Source organism: Oncorhynchus gorbuscha, unplaced genomic scaffold (assembly GCF_021184085.1).
Source record: "Oncorhynchus gorbuscha isolate QuinsamMale2020 ecotype Even-year unplaced genomic scaffold, OgorEven_v1.0 Un_scaffold_5233, whole genome shotgun sequence".
In the NCBI taxonomy this organism is placed as follows: Eukaryota; Metazoa; Chordata; class Actinopteri; order Salmoniformes; family Salmonidae; genus Oncorhynchus; species Oncorhynchus gorbuscha.
In genome coordinates this window covers 49-12,500 of record NW_025749083.1, presented here as the reverse complement: position 1 = coordinate 12,500, position 12,452 = coordinate 49, and the positions used below count along the sequence as shown (strand labels likewise).

Genomic DNA, 12,452 nt, shown 5'->3' with positions numbered 1-12,452 from the left:
ACTAGACTACCTGCAGTCTACTCGGTCATTAACCACCAAGACAACGCTCTTAACCACTAGACTACCCGCCGTCTACTCGGTCATTAACGACGAGTTTACCGTCTGTACTCTCTACCAACTAATACACAGCCACATGCCCAGATCGGGGTACCTAACCACCTCACCACAGACAGATCGGGGTACCTAACCACCTCACCACAGACAGATCGGGGTACCTAACCACCACAGACAGATCGGGGTACCTAACCACCACAGACAGATCGGGGTACCTAACCACCACAGACAGATCGGGGTACCTAACCACCACAGACAGATCGGGGTACCTAACCACCACAGACAGATCGGGGTACCTAACCACCACAGACAGATCGGGGTACCTAACCACCACAGACAGATCGGGGTACCTAACCACCACAGACAGATCGGGGTACCTAACCACCACAGACAGATCGGGGTACCTAACCACCACAGACAGATCGCACTAACCACCACAGACAGATCGGGGTACCTAACCACCACAGACAGATCGGGGTACCTAACCACCACAGACAGATCAGGGTACCTAACCACCACAGACAGATCGGGTACCTAACCACCACAGACAGATCGGGGTACCTAACCACCACAGACAGATCGGGTACCTAACCACCACAGACAGATCGGGTACCTAACCACCACAGACAGATCGGGGTACCTAACCACCACAGACAGATCGGGGTACCTAACCACCACAGACAGATCGGGGTACCTAACCACCACAGACAGATCAGGGTACCTAACCACCACAGACAGATCGGGTACCTAACCACCACAGACAGATCGGGTACCTAACCACCACAGACAGATCGGGGTACCTAACCACCACAGACAGATCGGGGTACCTAACCACCACAGACAGATCGGGGTACCTAACCACCACAGACAGATCGGGGTACCTAACCACCACAGACAGATCGGGGTACCTAACCACCACAGACAGATCGGGGTACCTAACCACCACAGACAGATCGGGGTACCTAACCACCACAGACAGATCGGGGTACCTAACCACCTCACCACAGACAGATCGGGGTACCTAACCACCTCACCACAGACAGATCGGTACCTAACCACCACAGACAGATCGGTACCTAACCACCACAGACAGATCGGTACCTAACCACCACAGACAGATCGGTACCTAACCACCACAGACAGATCGGTACCTAACCACCACAGACAGATCGGGGTACCTAACCACCACAGACAGATCGGGGTACCTAACCACCACAGACAGATCGGGGTACCTAACCACCACAGACAGATCGAGTACCTAACCACCACAGACAGATCGGGGTACCTAACCACCACAGACAGATCGGGGTACCTAACCACCACAGACAGATCGGGGTACCTAACCACCACAGACAGATCGGGGTACCTAACCACCACAGACAGATCAGTACCTAACCACCTCACCACAGACAGATCGGGGTACCTAACCACCACAGACAGATCGGAGTACCTAACCACCACAGACAGATCGGGGTACCTAACCACCAGACAGATCGGTACCTAACCACCTCACCACAGACAGATCGGTACCTAACCACCACAGACAGATCGGTACCTACCCACCACAGACAGATCGGTACCTAACCACCACAGACAGATCGGTACCTAACCACCACAGACAGATCGGGGTACCTAACCACCACAGACAGATCGGGGTACCTAACCACCACAGACAGATCGGGGTACCTAACCACCACAGACAGATCGGGGTACCTAACCACCTCACCACAGACAGATCGGGGTACCTAACCACCTCACCACAGACAGATCGGGGTACCTAACCACCTCACCACAGACAGATCGGGGTACCTAACCACCTCACCACAGACAGATCGGGGTACCTAACCACCTCACCACAGACAGATCGGGGTACCTAACCACCTCACCACAGACAGATCGGGGTACCTAACCACCTCACCACAGACAGATCGGTACCTAACCACCACAGACAGATCGGTACCTAACCACCACAGACAGATCGGTACCTAACCACCACAGACAGATCGGTACCTAACCACCACAGACAGATCGGTACCTAACCACCACAGACAGATCGGTACCTAACCACCACAGACAGATCGGGGTACCTAACCACCACAGACAGATCGGAGTACCTAACCACCACAGACAGATCGGGGTACCTAACCACCACAGACAGATCGGGGTACCTAACCACCACAGACAGATCGGGGTACCTAACCACCACAGACAGATCAGTACCTAACCACCACAGACAGATCGGGGTACCTAACCACCTCACCACAGACAGATCGGGGTACCTAACCACCACAGACAGATCGGAGTACCTAACCACCACAGACAGATCGGAGTACCTAACCACCACAGACAGATCGGGGTACCTAACCACCAGACAGATCGGTACCTAACCACCTCACCACAGACAGATCGGTACCTAACCACCACAGACAGATCGGTACCTACCCACCACAGACAGATCGGTACCTAACCACCACAGACAGATCGGTACCTAACCACCACAGACAGATCGGTACCTAACCACCACAGACAGATCGGTACCTAACCACCACAGACAGATTGGTACCTAACCACCAGACAGATCGGTACCTAACCACCACAGACAGATCAGTACCTAACCACCAGACAGATCGGTACCTAACCACCACAGACAGATCGGGGTACCTAACCACCACAGACAGATCGGAGTACCTAACCACCACAGACAGATCGGGGTACCTAACCACCACAGACAGATCGGGGTACCTAACCACCACAGACAGATCGGGGTACCTAACCACCTCACCACAGACAGATCAGTACCTAACCACCTCACCACAGACAGATCGGGGTACCTAACCACCACAGACAGATCGGGGTACCTAACCACCACAGACAGATCGGGGTACCTAACCACCACAGACAGATCGGGGTACCTAACCACCACAGACAGATCGGGGTACCTAACCACCACAGACAGATCGGGGTACCTAACCACCACAGACAGATCGGGGTACCTAACCACCACAGACAGATCGGTACCTAACCACCAGACAGATCAGTACCTAACCACCACAGACAGATCGGGGTACCTAACCACCACAGACAGATCGGGGTACCTAACCACCAGACAGATCGGTACCTAACCACCAGACAGATCGGGGTACCTAACCACCAGACAGATCGGGGTACCTAACCACCAGACAGATCGGGGTACCTAACCACCAGACAGATCGGGGTACCTAACCACCACAGACAGATCAGTACCTAACCACCTCACCACAGACAGATCGGGGTACCTAACCACCACAGACAGATCGGGGTACCTAACCACCACAGACAGATCGGGGTACCTAACCACCACAGACAGATCGGGGTACCTAACCACCACAGACAGATCGGGGTACCTAACCACCACAGACAGATCGGGGTACCTAACCACCACAGACAGATCAGTACCTAACCACCACAGACAGATCGGTACCTAACCACCAGACAGATCGGTACCTAACCACCAGACAGATCGGTACCTAACCACCAGACAGATCGGTACCTAACCACCAGACAGATCAGTACCTAACCACCAGACAGATCGGGGTACCTAACCACCAGACAGATCGGAGTACCTAACCACCACAGACAGATCGGAGTACCTAACCACCACAGACAGATCAGTACCTAACCACCACAGACATTTAAGTACCTAACCACCACAGACAGATCAGTGACAGGACACTAAAGTCAGAAAGGACAACACACAGCAGCACTAATACACATGATGTAGAATCTTTTATTACATGTCTATAACATGACATCACACACACGTGAGTCACAACGTGCATACACGTGTTGCATTTAAATGTGTTTACTGTTGCCAAGGTGACGACTCCGTTAAACTTAACGTTGCCGCGTGACAATTGTCGGCTACCACGTTGTGCCCTAACGACGCGACCCAACTACGACGTTTGTCACTAGTTTATCGGCCGAGGGAAATTAAAATGAGTTTATTTTGTGTTTTAAATAGCATCTGGAAAAGACTGAATACTGTAGATGGATGTATCAGTGTGTTGTAGTGAGAACAAGCCCCATCCCACTCACGTATAGTAGGACATGTCCTGGACGGGGGGAGCAGTCCACTGTGGGGGGGAGATCCTACCATCAGGGGGAGAAGGGGGGAGACACAGTTAGACCTCCCCTCACACACTCAGAGGAACTCAGAGGAACTCATTCATGTGCACAGTGAGAGGAGAAAAACGGAAGCAAGCTTGTCTGTCTGTCTGCCTGTCTGTCTGTCTGCCTGTCTGTCTGCCTGTCTGTCTGTCTGTCTGTCTGCCTGCCTGTGTCTGCCTGTCTGTCTGCCTGTCTGTCTGTCTGCCTGTCCACTGCCAGACCGTGTTTTGCCAAATCCTCTACCAGAGCTAATACATGAGTCTCTCTCATGTCTCTTAACCTGTCCTAGGCTAACTCACTGTCTCTTAACCTGTCCTAGGCTAACTCACTGTCTCTTAACCTGTCCTAGGCTAACTCACTGTCTCTTAACCTGTCCTAGGCTAACTCACTGTCTCTTAACCTGTCCTAGGCTAACTCACTGTCTCTTAACCTGTCCTAGGCTAACTCACTGTCTCTTAACCTGTCCTAGGCTAACTCACTGTCTCTTAACCTGTCCTAGGCTAACTCACTGTCTCTTAACCTGTCCTAGGCTAACTCACTGTCTCTTAACCTGTCCTAGGCTAACTCACTGTCTCTTAACCTGTCCTAGGCTAACTCACTGTCTCTTAACCTGTCCTAGGCTAACTCACTGTCTCTTAACCTGTTCTAGGCTAACTCACTGTCTCTTAACCTGTTCTAGGCTAACCTTACTGTCTGTACCGGTCCTAGGCTAACTCACTGTCTCTTAACCTGTCCTAGGATAACCTTACTGTCTCTTAACCTGTCCTAGGCTAACTCACTGTCTCTTAACCTGTCCTAGGCTAACCTTACTGTCTGTACCGGTCCTAGGCTAACCTTACTGTCTCTACCTGTCCTAGGCTAACCTTACTGTCTGTACCTGTCCTAGGCTAACCTTACGGTCTCTAAACCTGCCCTAGGCTAACCTTACTGTCTGTTAACCTGTCCTAGGATAACCTCACTGTCAATGAACCTGTCCTAGGATAACCTCACTGTCAATGAACCTGTCCTAGGATAACCTCACTGTCAATGAACCTGTCCTAGGATAACCTTACAGTCAGTCTATATGTACCTGTCCTGACCTGTGTACAGCTCTTACCATCCCTACCTGTCCTTGGCCAACCTATATGTACCTGTCCTGACCTGTGTACAGCTCTTACCGTCTCTACCTGTCCTGACCTGTGTACAGCTCTTACCATCTCTACCTGTCCTGAACTCTGTACAGCTCTTACCGTCTCTACCTGTCCTGACCTGTGTACAGCTCTTACCGTCTCTACCTGTCCTGACCTGTGTACAGCTCTTACCGTCTCTACCTGTCCTGACCTGTGTACAGCTCTTACCATCTCTACCTGTCCTGACCTGTGTACAGCTCTTACCGTCTCTACCTGTCCTGACCTGTGTACAGCTCTTACCGTCTCTACCTGTCCTAGGCTAACCTATATGTACCTGTCCTGACCTGTGTACAGCTCTTACCGTCTCTACCTGTCCTGACCTGTGTACAGCTCTTACCGTCTCTACCTGTCCTAGGCTAACCTATATGTACCTGTCCTGACCTGTGTACAGCTCTTACCGTCTCTACCTGTCCTGACCTCTGTACAGCTCTTACCGTCTCTACCTGTCCTGACCTGTGTACAGCTCTTACCGTCTCTACCTGTCCTGACCTGTGTACAGCTCTTACCGTCTCTACCTGTCCTGACCTGTGTACAGCTCTTACCATCTCTACCTGTCCTGACCTGTGTACAGCTCTTACCGTCTCTACCTGTCCTAGGCTAACCTATATGTACCTGTCCTGACCTGTGTACAGCTCTTACCGTCTCTACCTGTCCTAGGCTAACCTATATGTACCTGTCCTGACCTGTGTACAGCTCTTACCATCTCTACCTGTCCTAGGCTAACCTTAGGGCTCTTATTAATCTGACCTGTGTACAGCTCTTACCGTCTCTACCTGTCCTAGGCTAACCTTAGGGCTCTTATTAATCTGACCTGTGTACAGCTCTTACCTGGTAGTGTTCATATTCATGGATGTCTTGTAGATGCTGGCTGGAGTGGGGAAGTCAGGTTTGGACGTGTGGATGGGTAAACTCACTTCCTTCTCATTCCCCGTCCTGCCCTGCTGAACCTGAGGGGAGTAGAGTAGGGACATCTTTAAGTTTATAACATCTTGGGTTTGACCATTTGACGGTAGTAGGACCTCTGTAAAATGGATATCTTGGTTTGAAACAACTCTGGTTTATCTGTTTTACACTGATTATCATATGGCAATTCAATGAGACAAAGAAGGGGAGTGAGAGGAGGAGAGAGAGAGAGAGAGAAGGAAGGGAAGTGAGAGAAGGAAGGGGAGTGAGAGGAGGAGAGAGAAGGGAATTGAGAGGAGGAGACAGAAGGGAAGTGAGAGGAGGAGACAGAAGGGAAGTGAGAGGAGGAGACAGAGAGAAGGAAGGGAAGTGAGAGGAGGAGACAGAGAGAGAAGGAAGGGAAGTGAGAGGAGGAGACAGAGAGAAGGAAGGGAAGTGAGAGGAGGAGACAGAGAGAGAAGGAAGGGAAGTGAGAGGAGGAGAGCGAGAGAAGGAAGGGAAGTGAGAGGAGGAGAGAGAGAGAAGGAAGGGAAGTGAGAGGAGGAGAGCGAGAGAAGGAAGGGAAGTGAGAGGAGGAGAGAGAGAGAAGGAAGGGGAGTGAGAGGAGGAGAGCGATAGAAGGAAGGGAAGTGAGAAGAGGAGAGACAGAAGGGAATTGAGAGGAGAGAGAGAAGGAAGTATCTTAGTGATTTAGCTGGTAGTGGAGGAGATGTTGTATCTTAGTGATTTAGCTGGTAGTGGAGGAGATGTTGTATCTTAGTGATTTAGCTGGTAGTGGAGGAGATGTTGTATCAGTGATTTAGCTGGTAGTGGAGGAGATGTTGTATCTTAGTGATTTAGCTGGTAGTGGAGGAGATGTTGTGTCTTACAGTGATTTAGCTGGTAGTGGAGGAGATGTTGTATCTCAGTGATTTAGCTGGTAGTGGAGGAGATGTTGTGTCTTACAGTGATTTAGCTGGTAGTGGAGGAGATGTTGTGTCTTACAGTGATTTAGCTTGTAGTGGAGGAGATGTTGTGTCTCAGTGATTTAGCTGGTAGTGGAGGAGATGTTGTATCTCAGTGATTTAGCTGGTAGTGGAGGAGATGTTGTGTCTTACAGTGATTTAGCTTGTAGTGGAGGAGATGTTGTATCTTAGTGATTTAGCTGGTAGTGGAGGAGATGTTGTATCTTAGTGATTTAGCTGGTAGTGGAGGAGATGTTGTATCAGTGATTTAGCTGGTAGTGGAGGAGATGTTGTATCTTAGTGATTTAGCTGGTAGTGGAGGAGATGTTGTATCTTAGTGATTTAGCTGGTAGTGGAGGAGATGTTGTATCAGTGATTTAGCTGGTAGTGGAGGAGATGTTGTATCTTAGTGATTTAGCTGGTAGTGGAGGAGATGTTGTATCTTAGTGATTTAGCTGGTAGTGGAGGAGATGTTGTATCAGTGATTTAGCTGGTAGTGGAGGAGATGTTGTATCAGTGATTTAGCTGGTAGTGGAGGAGATGTTGTATCAGTGATTTAGCTGGTAGTGGAGATGTTGTATCTTAGTGATTTAGCTGGTAGTGGAGGAGATGTTGTATCAGTGATTTAGCTGGTAGTGGAGGAGATGTTGTATCTTAGTGATTTAGCTGGTAGTGGAGGAGATGTTGTATCTTAGTGATTTAGCTGGTAGTGGAGGAGATGTTGTATCAGTGATTTAGCTGGTAGTGGAGGAGATGTTGTATCAGTGATTTAGCTGGTAGTGGAGGAGATGTTGTATCAGTGATTTAGCTGGTAGTGGAGATGTTGTATCTTAGTGATTTAGCTGGTAGTGGAGGAGATGTTGTATCAGTGATTTAGCTGGTGGTGGAGGAGATGTTGTATCAGTGATTTAGCTGGTGGTGGAGGAGATGTTGTATCAGTGATTTAGCTGGTAGTGGAGGAGATGTTGTATCAGTGATTTAGCTGGTAGTGGAGGAGATGTTGTATCAGTGATTTAGCTGGTAGTGGAGGAGATGTTGTATCTTAGTGATTTAGCTGGTAGTGGAGGAGATGTTGTATCTTAGTGATTTAGCTGGTAGTGGAGGAGATGTTGTATCTTAGTGATTTAGCTGGTAGTGGAGGAGATGTTGTATCTCAGTGATTTAGCTTGTAGTGGAGGAGGTGTTGTATCTCAGTGATTTAGCTGGTAGTGGAGGAGGTGTTGTATCTCAGTGATTTAGCTGGTAGTGGAGGAGATGTTGTATCAGTGATTTAGCTGGTAGTGGAGGAGATGTTGTATCTTAGTGATTTAGCTGGTAGTGGAGGAGATGTTGTATCTTAGTGATTTAGCTGGTAGTGGAGGAGATGTTGTATCAGTGATTTAGCTGGTAGTGGAGGAGATGTTGTATCAGTGATTTAGCTGGTAGTGGAGGAGATGTTGTATCTTAGTGATTTAGCTGGTAGTGGAGGAGATGTTGTATCTTAGTGATTTAGCTGGTAGTGGAGGAGATGTTGTATCTTAGTGATTTAGCTGGTAGTGGAGGAGATGTTGTATCTTAGTGATTTAGCTGGTAGTGGAGGAGATGTTGTATCAGTGATTTAGCTGGTAGTGGAGGAGATGTTGTATCAGTGATTTAGCTGGTGGTGGAGGAGATGTTGTATCTCAGTGATTTAGCTGGTAGTGGAGGAGATGTTGAATCAGTGATTTAGCTGGTAGTGGAGGAGATGTTGTATCTTAGTGATTTAGCTGGTAGTGGAGGAGATGTTGTATCTTAGTGATTTAGCTGGTAGTGGAGGAGATGTTGTATCAGTGATTTAGCTGGTAGTGGAGGAGATGTTGTATCAGTGATTTAGCTGGTAGTGGAGGAGATGTTGTATCTTAGTGATTTAGCTGGTAGTGGAGGAGATGTTGTATCTTAGTGATTTAGCTGGTAGTGGAGGAGATGTTGTATCTTAGTGATTTAGCTGGTAGTGGAGGAGATGTTGTATCTTAGTGATTTAGCTGGTAGTGGAGATGTTGTATCTTAGTGATTTAGCTTGTAGTGGAGGAGGTGTTGTATCTCAGTGATTTAGCTGGTAGTGGAGGAGGTGTTGTATCTCAGTGATTTAGCTGGTAGTGGAGGAGATGTATCAGTGATTTAGCTGGTAGTGGAGGAGATGTTGTATCTTAGTGATTTAGCTGGTAGTGGAGGAGACGTTGTGTCTTACAGTGATTTTGCTGGTGGTGGAGGAGATGTTGACGACCTCCAGGCCCATCCTCAGCCTCTTCTGTTTGTCACAGTAGCCCTTCCACGTGTCCTCGTTGAACCCATAGTTAAAGTAGTCAGACAGGTCAGCACCTAGACACACAGACAGACAGACAGACAGACAGACAGACAGACAGACAGACAGACACACAGACAGACACACAGACACACAGGACACACAGACAGACACACAGAGATGTTTATTTTTTACAAACTCCTACCAAGCCTCTCAGTGTAAAAGTGGACCAATCAGAAACGTAACCCCGCCCCACTCTGTCAGAAGACACAGTAACACGTACCTGGTTTCCTCCAGGGTTTCTCCTCGAATATCCCACAGCGACCCCGCACCACAGCGACCCCGCACCACAGCGACCCCGCACCACAGCGACCCCGCACCACAGCGACCCCGCACCACAGCGACCCCGCACCACAGCAACCCCCGCCCACAGCAACCCCCGCCCACAGCAACCCCGCACCACAGTAACCCCGCCCACAGTAACCCCGCCCACAGTAACCCGTACCTGGTTTCCTCCAGGGTTTCTCCTCTAATGTCCCCACAGTAACCCCGCCCCCAGTGACCCCGCCCCCAGTGACCCCGCCCCAGTGACCCCGCCCCCAGTGACCCGTTACCTGGTTTCTCCAGGGTTTCTCCTCGAACGTCTCCATGTCCACCTCCACTACTGGGACTCCATTGATGTTTCCTGGGGCCTCCAGATCCACACCCTTCAACTTGTTTCCTACTAGAGAGAGAATAGAAACCAGAACACCACATGGAAACATTTAGAATATCTACCCGCGGTAAAATATACGGAAGGACAATTTAGTACATCAATCAAAACATTTTAATCAACAATATCTACATTTATACCATCTAGTTCCACAAAGCTGCCCAAGACATGGTGGTGGGAATGGACACCTATCAAGGCATGGAGGTGGGAATGGACACCTATCAAGACATGGTGGTGGGACTGGACACCTATCAAGACATGGAGGTGGGAATGGACACCTATGGTGGTGGGACTGGACACCTATCAAGACATGGAGGTGGGAATGGACACCTATGGAGGTGGGAATGGACACCTATGGTGGTGGGACTGGACACCTATCAAGACATAGTGGTGGGACTGGACACCTATCAAGACATAGTGGTGGGACTGGACACCTATGGTGGTGGGACTGGACACCTATCAAGACATGGTGGTGGGACTGGACACCTATCAAGACATGGAGGTGGGACTGGACACCTATGGTGGTGGGACTGGACACCTATCAAGACATGGTGGTGGGACTGGACACCTATCAAGACATAGTGTGGTATGGGGTGGGACTGGACACCTATCAAGACATGGAGATGGGAATGGACACCTATCAAATGACATGGTGGTGGGACTGGACACCTATCAAGACATAGTGGTGGGACTGGACACCTATCAAGACATAGTGGTGGGACTGGACACCTATCAAGACATAGTGGTGGGACTGGACACCTATGGTGGTGGGACTGGACACCTATCAAGACATGGTGGTGGGACTGGACACCTATCAAGACATGGAGGTGGGACTGGACACCTATGGTGGTGGGACTGGACACCTATCAAGACATGGTGGTGGGACTGGACACCTATCAAGACATGGTGGTGGGAATGGACACCTGGTGGACACACCTATCAAGACATGGTGGTGGGACTGGACACCTATCAAGACATGGTGGTGGGACTGGACACCTATCAAGACATCACTGGACACATGGTGGTGGGACTGGACACCTATCAAGACATAGTGGTGGGACTGGACACCTATCAAGACATAGTGGTGGGACTGGACACCTATCAAGACATGGTGGTGGGACTGGACACCTATCAAGACATGGTGGTGGGACTGGATATGGTGGTGGACTGGACCCTATCAAGACATGGAGGTGGGAATGGACACCTATCAAGACATGGTGGTGGGAATGACTGACACCTATCAAGACATGGTGGTGGGAATGGATACCTATGGTGGTGGGACTGACACCCATCAATGACATGGTGGTGGACGATCATGATACAGGTGGTCTGACACCTATCAAGACATGGTGGTGGGAATGGACACCTATCAAGATGGTGGTGGGAATGGACACCTATGGTGGTGGGAATGGACACCTATCAAGACATGGTGGTGGGAATGGACACCTATGGTGGTGGGAATGGACACCTATCAAGACATGGTGGTGGGAATGGACACCTATCAAGACATGGTGGTGGGACTGGACACCTATCAAGACATGGTGGTGGGACTGGACACCTATCAAGACATGGTGGTGGGACTGGACACCTATCAAGACATGGTGGTGGGAATGGACACCTATGGTGGTGGGAATGGACACCTATCAAGACATGGTGGTGGGAATGGACACCTATCAAGACATGGTGGTGGGAATGGACACCTATCAAGACATGGTGGTGGGACTGGACACCTATCAAGACATGGTGGTGGGACTGGACACCTATCAAGACATGGTGGTGGGAATGGACACCTATGGTGGTGGGAATGGACACCTATCAAGACATGGTGGTGGGAATGGACACCTATGGTGGTGGGACTGGACACCTATCAAGACATGGTGGTGGGACTGGACACCTATCAAGACATGGTGGTGGGAATGGACACCTATCAAGACATGGTGGTGGGAATGGACACCTATCAAGACATGGTGGTGGGAATGGACACCTATGGTGGTGGGAATGGACACCTATCAAGACATGGTGGTGGGAATGGACACCTATCAAGACATGGTGGTGGGAATGGACACCTATCAAGACATGGAGGTGGGAATGGACACCTATGGTGGTGGGAATGGACACCTATGGTGGTGGGAATGGACACCTATGGAGGTGGGAATGGACACCTATGGTGGTGGGACTGGACACCTATCAAGACATGGTGGTGGGAATGGACACCTATCAAGACATGGAGGTGGGAATGGACACCTATGGTGGTGGGAATGGAC

General features: G+C 49.9%; 1 protein-coding gene across 1 annotated transcript in view; it reads right to left on the bottom strand.

Moving 5' to 3' along the window:
• The window catches only part of LOC124029006 (pre-mRNA 3'-end-processing factor FIP1-like), an 11,501-nt gene extending 1,375 nt beyond the window's left edge, over positions 1-10,126 (bottom strand). The window contains exons 1-4 of the mRNA XM_046340880.1: positions 9,760-10,126; positions 9,423-9,553; positions 6,198-6,316; positions 4,129-4,182 (exon numbers count right to left, since the gene is read on the bottom strand). Coding sequence (XP_046196836.1) covers positions 4,129-4,182; positions 6,198-6,316; positions 9,423-9,553; positions 9,760-10,126 — 671 coding nt within the window. The remainder of the gene's footprint in view (positions 1-4,128; positions 4,183-6,197; positions 6,317-9,422; positions 9,554-9,759) is intronic.
• Between the last annotated feature and the right edge of the window lie 2,326 nt (positions 10,127-12,452).